General features: G+C 40.8%; 1 protein-coding gene across 1 annotated transcript in view; it reads left to right on the forward strand.

Annotated features, from left to right (window-relative positions):
- Positions 1–18,320, forward strand: part of gnas (GNAS complex locus) — a 36,299-nt gene extending 17,979 nt beyond the window's left edge. Inside the window, exons 7-13 of the mRNA XM_085777681.1 lie at positions 12,275–12,329; positions 13,220–13,293; positions 13,493–13,551; positions 13,663–13,783; positions 14,455–14,585; positions 14,921–14,988; positions 17,088–18,320. Of these exons, the coding sequence (XP_085633807.1) occupies positions 12,275–12,329; positions 13,220–13,293; positions 13,493–13,551; positions 13,663–13,783; positions 14,455–14,585; positions 14,921–14,988; positions 17,088–17,234 (655 nt within the window). The 3' untranslated portion in view covers positions 17,235–18,320. The remainder of the gene's footprint in view (positions 1–12,274; positions 12,330–13,219; positions 13,294–13,492; positions 13,552–13,662; positions 13,784–14,454; positions 14,586–14,920; positions 14,989–17,087) is intronic.
- The last annotated feature ends 3,696 nt before the right edge of the window (positions 18,321–22,016 follow it).

Raw genomic sequence — 22,016 nt, forward strand, 5'->3', positions numbered from 1 at the left:
ATAATGAGTTGCTGTTCTGCACCTTCATAATTGTACTTGGTTACTTCACATTGCTGACTTTGTGTGTCCTTGTAGCTTTTGCGTTGCATGCATGGCCCTGTGCATGGCCACAGGTGTTTGTTGCTTACTGTGTGAGGTGTGTGCAGTATGGGTTTTTTTTGGGCGGTGGGGGTTGTGTGCCATCAGTTCAGGCTCTCTGTCTGTGTTCGTAAGAAATGTGATTGTGGTCTGACAGAGAACAACTAAAAGAGAGAAAGGACTGAAAGAGATGGATTGAAATCGCGAAACAGAGAGGGCTTCCATTGCAGGATCCTCCTCCTCTCCTCTCCTCTCCTCTCCTCTCCTCTCCTCTCCTCTCCTCTCCTCTCCTCTCCTCTCCTCTCCTCTCCTCTCCTCTCCTCTCCTTTCTCCTCCCCTCTCCTCCCCTCCCCTCCCCTCCCACACCCAGCAGCCCCAGTGTTATGGATCAGATGCTGGGCTGGGTGGCCAGACCGGAAGTGCTCCCCTCCCCCCTCTGTGTGCTTATGTAAACGGAGAAGCAGAGAAAGAGAGAGGGGAGAGCTATTTTTAACCCGGGCAGGCTGCAGAAGGAGAAAGAATGAGAGTGTGTGTTAGGAGAGAGGCAACTTCAGCATTATTGATGAAGGTTGTTAGCATTAAATGAAAATGTCAATCCTCGATCAGTGCGGGAAAAGTCAAGGCCACCCCGGCCCGCACCCCCCCCCCCCCCCCCAGCCTCTCCCTTTTTAAATAAACAAAGAATCTCATCCAGTTCATGTCATGATAGAAATAAAAAAAAGGGGAAGAAGAAGTTGATGGGGCGGTGATGCTTTGTTGTGTGTGACGAGCGGGAAGTCACTGAAGCTTCCCTGAGTGTCTTTATGCTCCGTCATACACTGGTATTTATGTGTTTTTATGAACACTTCGTGACACCTTTGTGGGTTTTCTTTTTTTTTTTTTTTTTTTTTGGTGAGGACGTTTGTCGACCTTGATCACATGTGGACGTGTTGAGTTCAGGGGCTGTCGGTAAGGTTGCTGCTGCTAACTGCTGAAAAACTCGCCATGCCAGGTCCAAACAGTGCGAGTGCATCCTCCTTTAACAGTGTGACAGAGGCGATGGGGGTTTGTTTTGTCCCAGAAGACGAGGCCTGTTTGTCAGGTTTCTATGTTTGGATATCTGTATGGATACACAGAGATCCTGAAATATTTGCGCATTCCTCTCAATTGTAAATCAGGTCTGAGATCTTTGAGAAGAAATCTCTCTCTGCAAGGAGCCACCTATAAGACGCAGCGCTTGAAAATGATTCTGAAACCATGGACACATCGAAGTCTTGCAGACTTTTATTTCTGTAAATGTATCGTACCCTAATCATTGTCATTAAATGCACTACTAAATAACTATTGTACAAATGTAGACATGCTGCTGCTGAGTCATATTTGGGAGACAGGATTTTCAAAAACACATGAAAGAACTAGTTAATGCTTATTTAGCATTAAGAAATTGAATAGATAAAACTACTGAAATATCAGTCAGTATCAAAATATTGTGTTTTTATTACAATATGGACATGCATATTTCCCTAACACCTCTTTAAGAATGAAACAAATCACATAATTTCCAGTTTTGGTGCTGAGCTGATATAACCGTGTGCCGGCTTCATATTAACAGGACAAACAGTGGCATCAATCTTCTCATCTGTCTCTGTGCAAGGAAGCAGATATGAGTGTTTCCCAAAGTGCCGAACTATTCCTTTAAATGAGAAGAGGAGAGAAAATAAATGCAAACACATGGCCCAAAAAGGAACTTGTGAAAAACACATCCAGAAATAGACGCTGCGCACACGATTATGTTTTTGTAGACATTGAACAAAGTCATGTGAAAGCAGCGTGCTAACATACAACGTGACCCTTAAACCTTCTCAACTGTCCACTTTTGGCATGATATAGACAAATCCAGTGACATGTGATGTTGTGGAACTGTTTATGTGACTCATCTTTGCATTTGCATTTCTCCATGCATTTGCACTGATTGTTATACGCACCGGGCGCTCATTGTAAGGCGTTCAGTTAGATGTGTAAAAAATCTGCTTTGAGGAAACCTCGTCATCACAGTGTGGGCACAAATAGAACATTTGAACTTAAAGCAGATAACAGCGGCACGGCCGTTTCGGCTAATGCTGTGTTCAAGGCAGGCTTTTGAAACCGTAAGTTACAGCTTCAAGTCACAACTACGACTTGGTAGCGTTCCAGGTAACCCATAGCTCGTGTTTTTACCGTCCTGTTGTCTGTGAAAGTTCCCTATAACGGCCACTCGTAACTTCCGACCCGTGAACTCGTACCAGATCGAACTGGTATGACTTCACAGGAAGGAAAAACACAAAGTACGAGTTTCCTTGAACGCACCATGAGTTAGCAGCCCCCGCCCTTGTCAGGCATCAATTGGTCCTCGTGCTACGTCACCACATTCACGCGCATCCCTTGGCTGCACACACAGCCCTTCATGCCGTTCTCTCCCCTCATTGGATAACACTTGTATCCCACAAGGAAAATTTTCTCCTCGGGTTACAGCAGAGCAGAGTGACGGAGAGACTCGTGTTTAGGCTGAAATACTTCATGTAAGTGATTGCTGACGGAAAATAGGACTATTTAGGACTTATATTAACAAAAACATTCCACTGATATCTGCTTTAAAGAGTCATGTAGTTGATGTCAGGTTGTATGAGCAACCTTGAGTCATGACCGTCTTTTATCATCCTTTAGCCAAAAGCGCTAAAAGCCTTTTATGGCCTCTGCTATGCCATTGTGTGGTTCAGTCTCACCAGCGCCACCACCAGGAAGCCTGTAAATGAATGATGACGTAGCTGTCTGAGTCCGCCGGACCGGACGTGTGAATGAGCAACAGCTTGCTGCCACATTCATCATATTAACTTATCAACAATGTTAAGTGTTGACATATTGGCATCATGTTTATAGTTAGTTTATAGTAGCTGAAAAAAAGCAGCTCTTGCAGGTCTGGGCTGGAACTTAAAGAGGAAGAAAATTAACTGACAGCAAAAAACTTGAATGTAAAAAAAAAAGAAGAACATTTGAAATTGAATACATTTTTGGCCATTTCTACCATTATTATTATGATTATATTTATTATTGCCAGCCACTGAAGCTTAACATGTCATCAACTCTCAACAGGCAAACGTCAACTTAAAGATTAAATAAAAATGAATTAGTTCTATTTTATTTTTTTCATAATTGGTTAATGATGTTGATGATGTGAATAGATGAATTTCAGCACTAAGAATATTTTTTATCATGATGTTAACACACTACTACGTCTAACACGGCTCCTGCTGCTGCTATCGAACCTGTGACGTTACAGCCCAGAAATCCTCTGAGCTGATCCCATCCGGGTTTTGTGTGAGGCCAGTTTTGGCAGGAAATCATAATTTTTATCATTATTATTATTATTATTGTTTTAACTTGTTGGCTGCAGGGAAACTGGCTGTATTATCTGGAGGATAAAATACAAACGTCCACTTTGATTTTACTGTACTCATATGTTCCTAAAAGCACTGTGTCGTTTCTGTGCTTAACTGTCGACCTCATCGTCCACTGGTTTGAGTGTGGAAACAATTGAATTTGGTGATCAGGGGAAAAATACCGTAAAGTAAACGGTAAGACACAAAGTGTTGGTGTCGGTTGGACCATAGACTTTTTTAGTAGTGAATTTGTCTTTGTCATTTTATACAGTATAAATGATAAAGGTGAAATTTGAAATAACAGACCACAGCGTTTAGACGTCAGTAGTTTGGGCCTGTTTATAATATTTAAATCTCACACCAGCTTTAAACCACATGTTCACATTCACAGGCTAGGGATGTCACCATTACTTGTTTTCACAATTAAAGCAGAAGTAAGTGATATATTTGTGTTAATATAAGTCTTAAATAGTTATATCTTCCGACAGCAATCACTTACATAGAGTGTTTAGACTGAAACACGGGTCTGTCAGTCACTCTGCTCTCCTCTGAGCCGAGGAGAAAACATTTATCGTATCCTACAGTTTTTATCCAATGAGGAGAGAGAACGGCATTCAGGGCTGTGTGTGCAGCCAAGGGACGCCGTGAATGTGGTGACGTAGGGACGAGGACTGTTATGGTGCGTTCAAGGAAACTCGTAGACTCGTGTTTTTCCGTCCTGTGAAGTTGTATCAGTTTGATCTGGTAGGAGTTCACGGGTCAGAAGTTACGAGTGGCCGTTATAGTGACTTTCACCGGTAAAACAGGTCGGAAAAACACGAGTGGGTTGCCTGAAACGCTACAAAGTCGTAAGTTGTGACTTGAAGCTGTAATTTACGATTTCAAAAGCCTGCCTGGAACGCAGCATTAGCGAAAACGACCGGATCACTCACTTCTGCTTTAATCGTAGACGCCACAATTAATTCATCGTAAAGATTCCTAAATACCGTTACTTTCACAAAAATTTGATGTTGGAACCTTATTGGCAGATGTGCGCAAAAAAAAGAGTAAATGCTCAGATACTGGTCCATTTAACTAACGTAACATTGTATTGGTAGGAATTTAAATGTTAGCGTGTCATTTTTAATTAAAAAAACAACAAAACGAAACAAAAAACGATTAAAATAAACGCAGACATTTGGTATAGATGACAATTTATGACCTGAATATTTCAAACATTTCCCCTGGGGATTAATAATTGGTCATATATTAATAGATACTTGAAATATTTTGTGTAAATTTTTGTGTAACAATGAGTAATGTAATTATATTTTTTGACTATATTTGATTTTACACATTCATAGTGTTGTGAAATTAATGCATGCATTATAATCGTTATAATCGTAGTGCCGTGATTATGTCTCTGACAATAATCATACCAAGAAAATGAAAATGTATAATGGTGACACCCGTAGTGTAGACCTCTGTCCCTGAAGTTCGAGTCTGAACATGAGAGGAGCGACGTGACGGCGCGTCTCCATCCCTCCTGTTTGCGTTACAGTACGTGTCGCCCAGCTGTGATACTGCAGCCGGCGTGTTTATTATCTGTCGATTCTTTGAAATCTTGTCCCTGCGATAATGTGCCGTCATGTGCCGGAGTCCCCCTGATTTACTTCTCCGGCATCCTCTTTCTCTCCCTCTCTCTCTCTCTCTCTCCCCCTCTCCCTCTATGATGTGTAGTGGTGTTTCAGCAGGGACAGAAAATGGCTGGGATTGAGTCTGAGTCATCGCGAGGAGTGAGGGAGAGAGGGAGAAAGAGAGAGAGAGGGGGGAGAAGAAGAAGGGATGGGCAAAGACAAACTGACTATTTTTGGTGGTGGTGGTGGTGGTGGGGTGGGGGGGTGTAGTGTAATATCTTATTGTGGTGTTATTCTCAGTATGTTCTAAAACCGTGCAGGTGTGTGTGTGTGTGTGTGTGTGTGTGTGCAGGCAGCAGATGTCTGATGTGCGGTGTGACTCAGGTACTTTCAGTCAGGCTCATCTGTCTTTAGGAAACTTCAGCGCTGCTGTCGTCTGACTGGATTGTGATGGTCTGAATGCCGTGTGACTGAGCCGCTCCCAGTTCAGCTGCTGTTCCACACCAGTGTTCCCAGTACCAGCTGTACTGTCCTCCTTTTTCTCTTTTCTTCCTTCTCTCCTTTCTGTCTTTGCTGATCTGTTCGTTCGTTCTTTCTTTCTTTCTTTCTTTTTTCAATCGTAATCTCTACGTGTTACATTTTTTCAAGTATTTTTTTGTCTGTTGCTTTTTGACTTTTCTTTTGCTCTTTGGTTAATTCATCTGTTCTCAATTTGTCTTCTTTTCTAAATTATTTCTTTTTCATATGTGCATATTCCTCCTTCTATGTTCTATCTTTACTTTTTGTCTTTCTGTCTGCTCTTTATTTATTTCTCTTTCCGTATTTTCTGAGTTGTCGACTTTGTTCTGTTTCTTATTTTTTGTTTCTTTTCTGTCTTTTTCTTTTTGTTTTGTGTCTCTCTTGCTTCTATCTTTCTGACTTTTCTTTCATTAAATTGTTGGTTCTTAATTTGTGTATTTTTTTTCTTTTGTTCATTTTTAACGTCTTTAATTTGTTCTTTGTTCCCTTTTCTGTCTGTCGTGCTTGTCTCTCTAACCCACTCCATTCCCTGCATTTCTCTCTCTCTGTATCTCTCTGTCGCTCCCTCTGTCTGTCTCTCTCTCCCCCTGTCTTCTGTCGTTCTTTCTTTCTCTCCTCTCGTCTCTGTCGTTCTCTCTTCCTTTCTTTTCTCTTTTCTCTCCCTGTCTGTCTCTCCCTCTCTCTGGCCTCACTCCAGTCACACAAGATTTGGAGCCGATTGTCTATTTATAGCGCCTGTGGTTCTGTCGCCATGACAACCAAGCTGGAGGCCAGGGCGCCAGGGAGCTATTTTTGGAGCAGCGCTGTAATGTCAGACACAGCCTTCTCTCTCTTTTCTTTCCTCCTCTTTCTCTCTCTCCTTCTCTCCCTGTGTGTGAATGTGCAGTGTGTGTGTGTGTGTGTGTGTGTGTGTGTGTGTTTGATTAAGGATCGGCTGGTGAAGCTTTTGGTTTGGTCGGCTCGCCCTGTGAACGTGCAGAGGAGCAGTAATCAGTCTGCTCGGCAGGCCCTGCACCATCTTTTCCCCCTTTTTGAGGAAGCGCCAAGACCATTTTCTGATCTGACTCGCTGCTCGTGAAGCTGCAGCTTTTCTCTCACGCACAGATTGATTTCAGTTTCCTGAAACGACAAAGCAAAGTGGTGTAAAAGTCTCTGTTTGCTCCCAGTTTGCCCGTAAAACCGGACGTTGCTTTGAATTTTAAGGTTTTGCAATGTGGCTCAATGATAGAATTTAATGCAATTCTATTTATTGAAACTCACTTTTTTTTTTTACATGCATGTATTGTGACACCTTCTTTACAAGCGTCATGAAAATTAAACAAACCTATAATTAAACTCCATGTTAAGCACCTTTAGCCTACTGCATAAATAATACCAGCAGTTTTATTAATAGAAAACCATTCTTAATTTAAATTATTGACAAATAAGGTGGACCCTATTTTTTCCCCTATTTTTAAACACTGTGATCTGTTCCCTAAGTTTATTTATGTAACATGAACAAATGTATTTGTTCTATTTTGTTTGTATTTGTATTTTCATTTACATTTTGCCACTTCATTAGCCGACGCTTTTATTTACAAGTGAGGGACATTGCTAAAGCGTGGCCAGTTTTACTAAGAGTTGAACAAAATGAGTTTTCTTTGTTAATAAACAAGGCTTGGTTTCATTGTATCCCCTTCGTGTGAACGCACAAATAAAACATTGGAATAAATGGCTTGTTTGACTGTAGAAAACCTGGTGGACGTAAGTGAACTCGGACAGATGTGGAAAGAGGCTCTTTCTGGGGGGACGTGATCCTGCTGTCCAGTGTGTGTGTGTGTGTGTGTGTGTGTGTGTGTATCACACAGCTGATCAGCAGAGCTACTCAGATTCAGGGCAAAGGTCCTTAGATGTTGTTTGTGTCACATTTAACTCATAAACGCTAATCGCTCTTTTCATGTCAAAAGAACATTGTTGAAAAAATAAACGCCGTTGGGTTTGTCGTCGCAGTAAATTGTTGAACGGTAACAGGCTGTTTTAATTTATCCACACAAGGTTAATTCGAAATCATAAATTCAAAATGTAAGCAGATATGTTAAGGTCAGCAAGCTGGGAACCTGTGCGGGATGTTTTCTCAATATTTTAATGCTTTTTTTTTTGTTTTCTCAGTAAACAAAGCTAAATAGTTCCACATATTTTCCAGTCCAGCTGTAAAGTGTGTAGCTCAGAGTAGCCTAATTCTGTGCTGAGCTGAAGTTGTATACTCGCTCATAATCTAGTTAATCCTTTGTCCTAATGCTGCCACTTTAACAAGATGAATGCATTATGTGAGTATTATCAGCTTTGTTGGGCCAGTACACGGCTGTTGATGCTGCAGCCTCTTAATGTTCCTCCCTGCACGTGAAGATCTCAGTTTAACTTAACACAAACATGTCTGTGTGTGCGCCTGTTGACAATTTCTTCTTTCTGTCTTGATTTTTATACTGTAAATGAAATATGTTGCTGGTCCTATGTTCATATCAGCCTCATGTGAGAAGGAGCTCTAGTGATCATAGGAAATAGTGAAAGACAAAAGTAGTTTTCAAAACATCCTTCTGGTTTTTGTTCTTTCTGTTTTTCTTTTTAATTTAGTCAAGCTTTATGTGTTTCTTTTAAATTCAAAAGTAAAAAAAAAAAAAAAATGCAGATTATGATTAAACAATTAAACAAAGAAATAAATTAATAGATCATTAAAAAAAAATAAAAAATACGTATTATGTGTGACTTTTTTTTATTATTTCCACATCTCCCTCACAATTGTTGAACAAGCTGACCGAAGTTAAATGCAACAAAAAGGTTTAAAAAAAGAAGCACTTTATCTTTTTGTGTAAATACTGGGTTATTTTCAATCACCAGACAAGTGTCCTGTGTGTATTTCCAGAGTTTAAGTCAGCCCGTCTGCTACCCCAGAATAACCCTGACAGGTTATACATAACACCGCAGACCTCTCTGTTACTGGGGCAGCCACTATTATTTAGTTCAACTTACTAGGCACGGTTATTATTGGCACTTCTCCTATTAATAGAGAGAACTGCTAAAAATTGAGCAGTGTGCTTGTCCTGGGCGTGTCGACGCCTCGTCCCAGAGCTGGAGATAAACAAGAGTTTGGCCTCAGCAGATGTCGGTGGCAGGCATGTGTCACTGTCAAGAGCTGCAGCTTTTAGATTCTAGCAAACCCTGTTTTTTTTTGGTGTTTTTTTAATGTTTTTCTGGAGCTGAGTGTGAGGATGTTGTGGGAGGATGAAGTCGGACTCTCGCAGGGTCTGAGCTGTGGACAGGGAGGGCAGAGAGAGGCAGCGTGGCTGAGCTGTGGTCCACTGAGGGCCCTGGGTGTGTGGTGTGGGAGCAGCTGAGCCGCTCGGCCCCTGCAGAGGGCCCATGGTACCGGGCTGGTCGGCTGCTGTTACCCCTGGACATTTTTGTCCACCTCTCACACTTTCCCAACTCCCCCACTGTCAAATAAAAGGTCACCGGGGCCTGATTTTTGGCAAGGAGGTGTATCTTTGGGGAAACTCTGGATGTCCCAAATTTCAGAATGAAAGTACATTTTTTTGGACCCGTAATGCATTTTAACCACATCCATGACCCTTCAAGTGGACAAAAATGTTAACCTCCGCCTATGGGTTTTTTAATGTAACTTAACTAACTTAACTAACAGATATCACCATGAAACTTCCCAAGTCTATTACTCACATTGAGACAAGTATTTTTTGTATTACATGTTTTGTCAAATTTTATGTTTAAATATGTAAACAGAGGCAATATCTAATGAAATATGCGCTAATTTCCAGAACCAAAATCTGAACAATGGATAAAGCCCCTTTCAAAATTCTAGTTTTATTTTGTTGACATATTATAGTCAGAAGTTTTCACCAAGGGGATTTTGTATATCTCTTTTTATCACTATGTCACCAGCCATAAACCCCATAGAAATGTTGTGTTTTTGCAGCAAAAACAACTGGCCAGGAAGGGGTTAAAAAATTTTGAGACCCATGTCAAAAATGATTTCCATGTTTAGTGTCCAGGGGTCATGGATGTGGTACAAATTGAAGGATCATCCGAGGGTTGCCTCCGTGTGTGTGTGTGTGTGTGTTTGTATATCTGTGTCTGTGTGTATTTGTGCAGAGATATGCACATGAGTTTCTTTGTTCCCCAAACTGTTTCTCTCTCTCTTGCTCTCTTCCTCTCTGACTCGGTGTCTTTTCCCTCCGTCCGTCCATCCGTCCACTACTGTACCTCCTGCAGACCCAGCCCCCTGTTCCTCTCAGTGTGTTACCTGCAGCCCTCCTGTCACATTTCACCCCTGCCTGCCACATTCCTAGTTATCTCAGAGGAGGTTACATACCTTTGCTCGGAGAGGCAGCTGCTATAGCGAGCGTCTCGTCTCTCCGGGTTGTCAGAATGGCGGGCGGGCGATCAGTCACAAACCGCCGGGTCGTGCAGGTATCAAACCCGTACCTTTTTGTCGCACCGGACGTCACCCTAAAACACTGGTCTTTCCCTGGAAAATGAGGACAAGTGAGAAGCCGGTGCATCTCGTCCCACCATCAACTGTTAGCACTTTACCATGTGAGCAGCCACGCCATTCATTAAACATGTGGCTGTAGGTTTGTGAATTAGCACCTATTGATTATATTCAATAAAAATCTAAAAATGTTTATTTCTCAGAGGGCAACACCTCCACTACACAGGGAGCCTTTCATCAAACTCAAACAGGCCAGTCAAACCACAGAGTCATTTTGTCTTTACTCTGTTTTAATCATTTTTGATCTAGCACTTGTCATATACTACAAGTGATTTTATCATTGGTTTTTACATTTTCAGTTCAGAAATGCAGATATTAAAACAAAAATAAGAAATAAAAAAGCAAATAAATATGAATTATCACAATCCCAGTATCTGGAGATTTCCTTTCTGTGGCAAATGATGGGTTACTGTTTGAAATTATTTGAACTAACTGAATTAAGATGAGTTTGAATTTATTGTGCAATGCACGATAGTAACGCACCTGAGGCAAAAGCACTGGCTTTGTCTATGCAAATCCTTATTGACCGCAGCAAATCATCGATTGGATAAGTCAAACGATGTTAACTTGCCAAACGTTTTGGTCGATCCTCATGAGTTAGTGAAGTTTGTCGTCTGCTGCTACTTAAAAAGTGTATATTTCTTACTGACTGTGTAGTTGCCGTCATCTGCTAATCGCTTAAAAACCAAAAAGAGGAATTGTTGTGGGAAAACCTGCAGTGCTCTGGACCTGATCAATGCTACATGGCTACAAGGACAATTATGATAGTTGCCGCTGTGGCTTAAAGGGACATAGTGTAACTTCTCCTGTTTTCTATTCACAAAAATCGATGATTTGCATTCACATGCAGTCGGGCAGATGTCGGTAACAAACCAGATGTCATTTTTGTCACAGAAGTCGAGTTAAAGCTGGTAAAACATGGGTCAGGTAAACAAAACAAAAAAACTTGTTTATGCCTTTACGTGCAGCGGCTGTCGTCCGTCTGCCGTCTGCCCAATTTCACGTGAATGCAGCATGAAAAATATGATTGAGTTGCTTGCGATATACAACCACAACGTTAGATGGGAGTAATTCCTACACAATGTACCTTTAAAGATAATCACCAAAATTCCTCCCCATGTAGCACCCCGCCCCAACCTGTTGTTCCTACATCATGTTTCAACTATACATTGAAAGTACTGGCAGAGGACTGCTGGGACGTTTAAAGCTCTGTCTCCTGTGTGTGTGTGTGTGTGTGTGTGTGTGTGTGTGTGTGTGTGTGTGTGTGTGTGTGTGTGTGTGTGTGTGTGTGTGTGTGTGTGTGTGTGAGTAAGGCCCATCCTGCAGCTCACATTTGCTCTGTGTTTGCATGCTTAGCAACACACAGCCTGGGACAGACACACACACACACACACACACACACACACACACACACACACACACACACACACACACACACACACAAGAGAAATGATATTGGTAGTTTCCTGGATTGATGCTCCTGCTGCGAAAGTATCCGTAGTCACTTTCTGGCCGCCTGCTATATGAGCACTGACTTGTTGCAGGCAGCACACGCCAGCAGCCGGTAACGCCGATACAGTCATGGTGAAAAAATCAGGGCGACTCGCACACCTTGCATCTGTATAGGAGCTCTGCTAATGCGAAGGCACCATAGGCCTGCGGACCCATCCATGCTTCAAACACACTGCCACAGCTCACAGATGCACACACACACACACACACACCTCTCCTCCTGTGCAAGTACTACTACAGCAGCTCCATTGACGAGGCTTCTCCCGGTCTGACAGAGCAAACGGCTGCTGGTGACTCAGACTGGCTGCCTCAGATCTCACCGTGAATTCAAACGCACGCCCCCTGGTGGCCGTGGAGGCGCTGCCGTCCTCCATTTCTCTCGCTTTCACTACTGTACTGCTGCTGTGTGTGTGTGTGTGTGTTGTGTTTTCACCATGAACATCAACACGGCGTTGTACTGTAGTTGAGCCGGTGTGGCGGCCTTGTTGTTTACAAAACTCAAGGAAATCAAAAAAACAAGAAATATACTTGCTAGTGTGAATTTACTCTACATGACTGTTTTGTTGTGTTGAGATCTAACCGGTCTGTGTTTTTCTGCTCTTTTTTTGCAGCTTCTTAGACAGGATTGATGTGGTCAGGCAGAATGACTACACACCCACCGATCAGGTGAGATGTTCAATGCAAACACTCCATTAAAAAAAATGATCTGGCTTCATTTTTTTTTATAAAGAAGGACAGAAAACATTCATTAATTTTCTAAGCAAAAAACCTGAACCTTCAGTTTCCAGCATCATAAACTGTTGAGTTTTGACCTGTACGTTTTAGAAGACATCACATTAGCCTGTTGGTAATTGCATTGTCATTTTACAGAGTTTTTAAACAATACTTAAATTAATTGAAGAAGAAAAAGAGGCAGATTAATTCCTACTTACACCCTCCCATGTGAAACTCACAAATATACAATAAATAGATTTAAACACACTGCAATTGTAAGCAGATAGATCTGTGTGTTTACTAATGTATCTGCCAATATGGGCTCATCTAAGTGTAGGCTGATTAGATACATGCCTTCACAAGAGAGGTAATTTATACATCATATCATAATGTACGTCTTCTTTTCACATATATATATAGATATATATAGATAGATGATTGCCAAGTACTTAGATAAAGTGGTAAAGTAATTAGATCTTCAGCTAATGCTGCTATGTGCTGATTATTGTCTTCCTTCACGCTGCTCCTTCCTCGATGATAAATAGTCAGAAAATGGTGAAAAATGCCCATCATCGTTTTGCTAATGCCAAAAATTATGTTTTGTGATTCATTGTTGTATTATTCAGATTATACTAACACGAAACAGAAAAGCTGCAAATGAGCAGTATTTGGTGTAGTTGTCTATTTATATAATATTATAATATATATTAACATGTTTGGTTTGAAGATGAACAGTTTTAATTTTCAAGTTTTGATTTATTGAGTCACATTTAATTTACTGTATGTTGTGTTTTCTTAACTTCCACTCACCTGTTGCTCCTCCTGTTTTGTTTTTTTTCCAGGACCTATTGAGATGCAGAGTACTGACATCTGGGATCTTCGAGACAAGATTTCAAATAGACAAAGTCAATTTCCAGTGAGTTAAGACATCATTGATTTCACTTGCTGTAAGATAAACTGTCCACATCACGTAACATCCTAATAAATGACGGTAGTTCACTGCGGATCATAATAAACCTTAAACCTCATGTAATCATATATGTTTTCTCCCAGAAATATTTGAACCTTCCATTAGAGTGAGACATCCTTGTTTCTTTCCCTCCTCTTTCTCACAGTATGTTCGATGTTGGAGGTCAGAGGGATGAGCGTAGAAAATGGATCCAGTGTTTTAACGGTAGGATGTTTGATTGTTGTGTTATTGTATGGATAATGTTAGGGTTTTTGTCCACTATTGCTATCTTAAACTCTGTATATATGTGTGTGTGTGTGTGTGTGTGTGACCCAGATGTGACAGCCATCATCTTTGTGGTGGCGAGCAGCAGCTACAACATGGTGATCAGAGAAGACAATCAGACCAACAGACTACAGGAAGCCCTCAACCTTTTCAAGAACATCTGGAACAACAGGTCAGCATCCTGAAATACACACATTCAGAGTCTTTGTCTCCGTTTCTGATTGGATAATGATCGAACATCAAACACATGGCACTTTTTTCCCCTTCATACAAACATTAAACCAGCAACACATGAACATGTGCTCATGCAGAAGGCACATGTGCAGGAAGGTTTCTGTAGACATATTTCTATAGAGTATGGTTTGAGCTGTAAGTAAACATGTAACAGTTTCTAATTCTGCAGCTCATGCATGGTAGTTGTATGTGTAGTTGTTACAATAGGACCTCATTAATGACACTTCAGCTGAGATGCACTGTACTAACCTTGCTGGGAGGTTAGCACCAGCTGCTCCTTTGTGGTAAATGTGATCTTTGCTGTGAACTGTGTCAATGTAGAAGAAACTGATGCAAATACAGTATGTTAGTGGTGTCTGTTTGTTTGTTTTCTTTCCCACACTGACAAATGTCTCTTCAGCATTCATTATCACGGTTTACAAAAAAAAACAAGTTGCTTTTCTGATGTCAGTGTAACACAACATGACCACAGCTATGGCTGCTATACAGACAAAGCTTATATTTAATGTCCCACTTACATTCAACGATCCTGTTACATGGGTCGTCGTTTCTTTTGCTGCTAAAAGAAGAAAATCTGGCACTGAACCCGTTCTTCATTTCCCTCCACAGGTGGCTACGGACAATTTCGGTAATCCTCTTCCTGAACAAACAGGACCTGCTCGCTGAGAAGGTTTTGGCAGGGAAATCTAAAATCGAAGAGTATTTCCCGGAGTTTGCACGCTACACCACACCTGATGATGGTAAGAGAGGCACTGATGTCTATTTGTGGGACATACATAACACACATGTCACACACTTGTACAGTAATCTTAAAGGATAATTCTGGTTTGACCTACATTGCTATAGCTTTCATGTGTAATAACAGATTATTACAGTCATATGGGTTATGTTTTAGATAATCACCTTATTTACGACTTGCCGGATTGTTCGACCGCACGTGTTTCCTTTTGTTTCTTTTATTGCCTCTGTTTTCCACAAGTTAGTTACTATTATTATAAACTGCTGCCGGATGTATTAATGACATCTAGGCAATAAAAGTGATTTGAATATGACCAGATTTCTCCTTGTCCAACAGCAATACCAGAGCCAGGTGAGGATCCCCGTGTCACAAGGGCAAAGTACTTCATTCGGGATGAGTTTCTGGTACGTACAAGGGTCGGTTTCTTAATTTGACTTTATCTCATAATCTTATAATTATGTTTGCTTAGCCTGGGGGTGTCAAACGTGCGGCCCCCAGGCCAATATCGGCCCGCCAGAGGGTTCAATTTGGCCTGCAGGATGAATTTGCTAAGTGTGAAAATTACATAGAAGACAAGAGATGCATAATATTGTTGAAATTGCACTTATTTTTTCCAAGAAATTTCAGGTTGATCATTATATAGTAATGTACATAATATAGTTCATTACCTATAAACATCTTAGTAACGTTCTTGTACTTCTTTACACTAAAAACAAAAGGATATTTTTTGAGTTCTTATTATTTATAGGTTATTATGATATTATTTTGCTGGTCCAGCCCACTTGAGATTTAGCCCCTGAACTAAAATGAGTTGTTTGACACCCATGGTCTGGCCCTTCTTTAGAAATTGATGTTCCTACTAAATAATGTCAATTAAGATGAACTGGATGAAGATGTACCAATATAAAACTGAAACTGGAGTTGATTAATGTTAAATTAACATTTCCAGATACAAAAACATTGTTTACCAGAAATCCAGAGGAGAGGAGTTGATGCATGTTTTTAAATCTAGGAGCAACAAAAAGCATTTAACAGGAAACCTAAAGTAAAATACATCACAGTGTGATCACAAGCCTGTGCAGCCTGGCAACCGTTTTTCTTGGATGTGCCGCACAAAAACCACAGCAGCTCAGCAGCGAAAGATGTCACCGAAAATCCAAACGGAAATCTCACAGATGGCCACTTAAATGTTCCACTCAGTCACAGTGTGTAAATGATATTTGCCAGTAGGAAATTCTCAGTAGATTGCAGTGGAGAGTGTCTCAGCATGTCCTATAACAGACTTCCAACCAACTGTGTAGCCCAGCCCTTATTTTATGAAATAAAAATTACAATAATAAGAGAAATATATCCTCATATGGAGTCAACTGTGACACCTGAACATGACAGCTTGCGATTAAGAATGTGTGAAAACTAGTTATCAAGTGAGAAAGGAAATAATAATAAGCTAAAAGTGATGGATAAACCATTGAATCAGATCAAAGTAACAGATACAATTTGTGAAAGGTGGCTAAACGTAATATATAGTTGAAATAAAGTACTATATAGTAATATATTATTACTGAAATTTCTTTATTTGGATGAACCCCTTGAGATGTACCATCTCGTTTTCATGAAAAGCATGAAAATACCAAGAGAGGAACTGGATCTGATATTAGGAGGAAGGCTATTCCAATCTGCTGGTGCTTTAAACATAAAAGCTCTTCTACCAAATGATTTAATGACATTAGGAACAGAAAAAAAGGGCTGTGATGAATGTCTGGTATGATAACTTGATGTAGTATATGGTGTAAGATACTGCTGTAGATAGGATGGGTAATTAAAGTAAATGCATTTGTTTATCAGCTGTAACCAGTGCATGTGTCTTCTCATATTCAATGTTGGCCAGTTGAGTCTAGTATACATTGTGCAGTGATGCATACAGCTCTGGAAAAAATTAAGAGACCACCTCTCCAAAATGTTCTTAATAAATCAGCCTCTCTACATGTTGAATTTCAACACAAGGACATGTTATTCTACTTAACCAGGCACTGATCATCTGATCACCTGAGCCAAATCATATTTAATGAAGATTATAAAAACCACTGTTGAGATTGAAAATTGAGATTATTCCACCACAGTGATTTCTGAAATCCTTCTAAATTAAAAACATTAGTGTTGTGTGTGTTTTTTTTGTTTTTTTTTAATCACTATGAACTTGTTTTCTTTGCATTATTCAAGGTCTAGATTAAAACACTGGACCTTTTTTGTTGTCATTATCTATAAATGACCTCAATGACAATATTTTTTATTTCAAATTTGGGAAATGTTGTCAGTAGTTTACAGAATAAAACAAAAGTGCTCATTTCACTCAAACATATAAATACTAAAACCAGAGAAACTGATCATTTTAAAATGGTCTCTTAATTTTTTTCAGAGCTGTATATAAAGTAATATATTGTTGAAAAGTAATGGATGAATTGTAAATAAGCTAACTGGTCTTTAACTTGTGTGTCTCCTCCAGAGGATCAGCACAGCCAGCGGGGACGGACGGCACTACTGTTACCCCCACTTCACCTGCGCCGTGGACACGGAAAACATCCGCCGCGTCTTCAATGACTGTCGCGACATCATACAGAGGATGCACCTACGGCAGTACGAGCTCTTGTGATGGGGCAGCGGCGTCCAGTCTACTTATCTACCTACCGACCTACCTATCTACCCCCACCCCGCCCCGCCCCGCCTCCACACGACCAGTTAGCCAATCACCCCCCCTCCCCCCAGCCCACCCCCCACTCCCCACACCCCCCTCCACTTCCACCAACTTAACCAAACAACTGAGCGAACAAGCGAGCGACTGACTGAGCGCCTGCCCTCCCTCCCCTCCCTTCCACCCTGACACCCTGAAACGTTTCCTGGTAACACGATTTCAGAAAAACAGAACAGTGGAAAGACATGTTTTTTTGTTTGTTCGTTTGTTTGTTTGTGTGTGTGTGTGTGTTTTTTTTTTTTTAAAGGAAACACAGTTAAGGATACACACCCCCCAACAACAGTTTCATCAACTATTAGCCAGGACTGATCGCCGTACTCAGTTAACACTTTGACCCAGGAACGAGGGTCGAGACTGGAATCCCTCAGTGCAGGCTATCCCTCCTTTTAGCTCTCTTTGTCTCTCTCTCTTTATCTTTCTCTCTCTCTCTCTCTCTGATATATGAACACACACACTCACAGGTACACACACACACTACGGCGAAAGACATTCAGAACCCCTTAAGATAGGTTTTAATGTCTCATATCACAGTCATATATATATATACACGCACACATACACACACAGAGACCCTTTTAAAACCAAGTCCTCCTGCTTTTACCGGTTGGCAGAGGCTGGATTGAGTCGTTGCATCCTGAGAGAGAGCTAGTTTATTCACCGCGTGCTGGAGACGAATCAGGAGGAGCAGAAGAAGAAGAAGAGGAGGAAGAAGAAGAAGAGAAAGATGGACATGAAGGGTGGCAAACTGAAACAAAGGAGGGCCGCGAGCCTTTTTTTGGTTGGTTGTTTGTTTGTTTTTGTGCCCGAGGACGGACTAATTGACTAACGGCTGCCTGTGGATGTGAGCGTGACTCGAACATAAGACCACACGGCTCACATGTCACGTTGACCCCGGCCCCCGCTCTTCAACAACAAACCCCATCGAAGAGGGACGGCAGAAAACAACCAAGAAGAAAAAAAAACCAGAAAGGAAAAAAAAAAGAAAAATACCATACAGTGCATAAATTCATGCATACCAGTGAACTTCATGCAGTGCAAAAAAATCCAAGCTATATATATATATAGATATTTATATATGTGTGTATATAAATATGTATATATATAAATATAAATATTATATATTCCTGTAATAACACAATTCAACTTTTAAGTTTTTGTTAGTTTTTACCCCATGTTGTGTGTTGGTGTACACTGTGTGTGTGATCTGCCTTTGTGCACCATTTAACCCCCCCACCCCCTCCCACCCACCCCTTCCCCCTCTGCCCTACCCACACCCATACACACATATACACACACACACACACACACACACACATAGAGAGCCGAAGCGGAAGCAGGAAGTAACGTTGCCGTGGGACCTCAACTCGGAAAAAGTCTCCATGTAAGTGGACGGGAGTCAAAATTTTATCTCGTGATCTGATTGAATTGTACCATGAGAAAAAAATATGACCTCTACCTGTTTAAAACGTCACGTTTCATGCCGAGAAATCTAATAAAATAAAAACTATTGTAAAATAAAATTCCGAAGAATTACGTATTTTTTGTGGGACACCAGATCTGTAGTCTGTAGAGCGTCGTCACCCAGAATACATTCTTCCGTTGCCGTTTTACGATAAACTGCTGATTTTTTGCCATGAAACGTGATGTTTTAAACAGGTAGAGGTCATATTTTTTTCTCATGACACAATTCAATCGGATCACGAAATAAAACTTTGACTCCCGTCCACTTACATGGAGACTTTCTCCAAATTGAGGACCCATAGCGACGTTACTTCCTGCTTCCGCTTTGGCACTCTATACACTCTGGCCCCCCCCACCCCACCCCGACCCCAGCCCCTGCTGCTATTTGACAACTACTCAACATATGGAAAATAAAGAGGAGATTTTATTTAATAAGGAAAAAATAAGAAATAAAACATCGCAAGAGGAAAGCATGAAGTAAAAGACATGACTTAACGAGACTGGATGCAACATCTTAACCTGGGAACACATGCACACACACAGATGAACACACATACACACACACACACACACGCTCCCCTCCCCTCCTCCCCTCCTCTCCCACCCCTTCATCTTATTCTCTCACCTCTCCCAGTCCCCACCTCCTCCTCCTCCTCCTCCTCCTCCCGGCTTTAAGTACATCTGTCTTTTATTTTACTGCTGGACTATTATTCTTGTACAGACTGTAAAATGTATTATTTTGTACAACTTTATTGAAGAAAAAAAAATAACTTGTAGAAGATCCCTGTGCCTTGATCACGACTGTACGTGTAAAAATGAGCTAATATGTAAGTTATGTTTCACTGCGCTGTACAGCTGGACGGGTCTGTCCCACCTTGTCCGTGCTAGCTCACCCCTCCGCTGAGGGCCAGGGGGGGGAGGGGCATTGGATCGGGGCGGAGGCCTTTCGTCTGTTGCTTAGTTTCCCTTTTTTTTTCTCCCCATATTTGTTTGTTCGTTGATTCATTTGTTTTGCTTTGACTCTCCTCTGGTTTATATAATAGGATTTGAAGAAAAAAAAATGAAGAAAAAAAAAAGATAATCAGACACACCACCTTAATGCTGTGTAGTGAAAGATACTGAACCCTAACACAATTTAATATATATAAAATATATTTCAGATTTTATATTTTATATATATATATATATGTACTGTACACTTATATCTATCTCCCTTGTGAGCTGTCCCCCAGCTTTCCTTTGCTTTCTGTCAGTAACATCTGCATACATTTTCAGAAGGTGGCGATTCTGGGTGCAGTGGGATGGGTATTAATTATTTCTTTTTTTTTATTTTAGCTTTAACTCTTTTGAAGGAGAGGGAAATATCCAATTGCAAAACATTGCTTGTTTCTACATAAACCAAATTCTTTTTGCTTAAACAAGAAGAAACGGTTGTATTAGTGTTTGGTTCATTCCTAGGCTCAGTACACTAGGTCCTCTCACCTGAGGTCCACGTCACATAAACTCAGTTATCAGTTTACTAGGTACACCTAGCTAAAACCAATGCAGTCTAATACAACAGGCCTGCATTAAACCCTACCTCTGCCATGTTTAGCAATATACTTTTTCCACCCTATTTACTTTTTATCAGGTACTAAATATTAGAAACACCTCTGTTAACATGTAAATAAGCATTATTATCATCATCATTAATCGTTATAACAGTTCAAACCTGGAAATTAGAAAGTGATTTGAAAGGAAAAATAATTGTCAATACAAAATCATATATACCACATGATAACAAACTAATCAAAGTAATGGAATTTTATGACTTATTAGAAGTGACATGAGTGAAGGATGAACTACAGGCCTGTTGCGTTAAAGGGCATTAGCTTTAGGTAGGGGCACCCAATAAACTGGCAGCGGTGGAAACTCATCAGTGTTTCTGATAAACATCAGTCTTGAGGAACATCATGGTTCATCCTACACAACTCACTTTTCGTAGTGCATGGGGTGTATTTTATCAAGACAGAGTTGGTGTCAGAGCTTCGTTCCCCAAACACACTATTGGTTGGGACAAAGGGAGGACGCTGGAGCACACAGTCGATTAATACAAATTTATTAAGGTTGGATTGGGTTAGATTGTTCACGATTATACACTCAAAAATTATTATTCCTTGTGGTATGAAAGATGAAACTGACGTGCGTATTGTAGATTGGGAAACGCTAAACACACAAACCAAGAAGAGGTGACTTTATCAAATGATTAAGAAGAAAATGAGTATGTTTTCAGCTCATAGATGGGGTTGTCGACCAGCTCAGTATTTTTATACACTATCTCCCAAAACACACCGACTGGCCTCGCTGAAAGCATGTTATATCACTGATATATTGCTGTATATAATTACTTGACTTCTTTTCAGAGTCTCAAGTCTGAGTCTCCAGGTTTACCCCTGTGCCATAATCCTTCAAATCTGCAGCTCTTTAATGCCACACAGGCTACAGCAATAAGTGAGTTTAATTTTAGCTCAAAATGAAGGGTTGTCAGTATTTGTTGCTTTTCCACATCTTTAGCATTTCCTGAGAGAGACACACAGATGCACACACACACAACATACTGTATATTATTTGAGTCATGAGTCATAGGTTAGCTTTGCACAATGCACTGATGTGTTTTAGAATCTCACAGACGCTCAAGTGTTATTGTCAGGCCTGCACACGCCCCTGTTTATTGTTGATGGCACACAGTGAATTGCAAAAGGAGTAACATGATGTAATGGCTTTCAAAAGACATCCGAACTCTGCCATGATTTGTTAACAACCTTCTGGATCAAATGAGTTGACAAACACAGAAGAAATTAAACTGGTAAGCATTTGCAGCACACGGTACAGATTGACCATCCAGAGAGAGAGAGGCCGAGACCGTGGAGTCCAATGTCACACCTCACGTTCATGGAAATCTTGGAGCAACAGGATTATGAGTTGAAGCTGGTAATTCCTCCCACAGTAACAGAATCCACTGCCACTTCCGGGGCTACGGTGTGTGCAGAGTCACGCCTCGCAAAGAATCGCACTATTGTTTCACTTCATCATGGTGCAATGCTTTTGCCATCTATGCAAAGAATGAAGAAGTGAGAGGCGTGTAATGCAGCTACAGAAATGCATGCAAGCTCCTCTGAAGCCTCAGGTGAAACTAGGCTACACCTGTTCCAAGAAGATGCAGCAAGATTTCTCTATTAGCCT

This window comes from Trachurus japonicus, chromosome 5, assembly GCF_045865225.1.
Source record: "Trachurus japonicus isolate A0001 chromosome 5, Traja_1.0".
Classification (NCBI taxonomy): domain Eukaryota; kingdom Metazoa; phylum Chordata; class Actinopteri; order Carangiformes; family Carangidae; genus Trachurus; species Trachurus japonicus.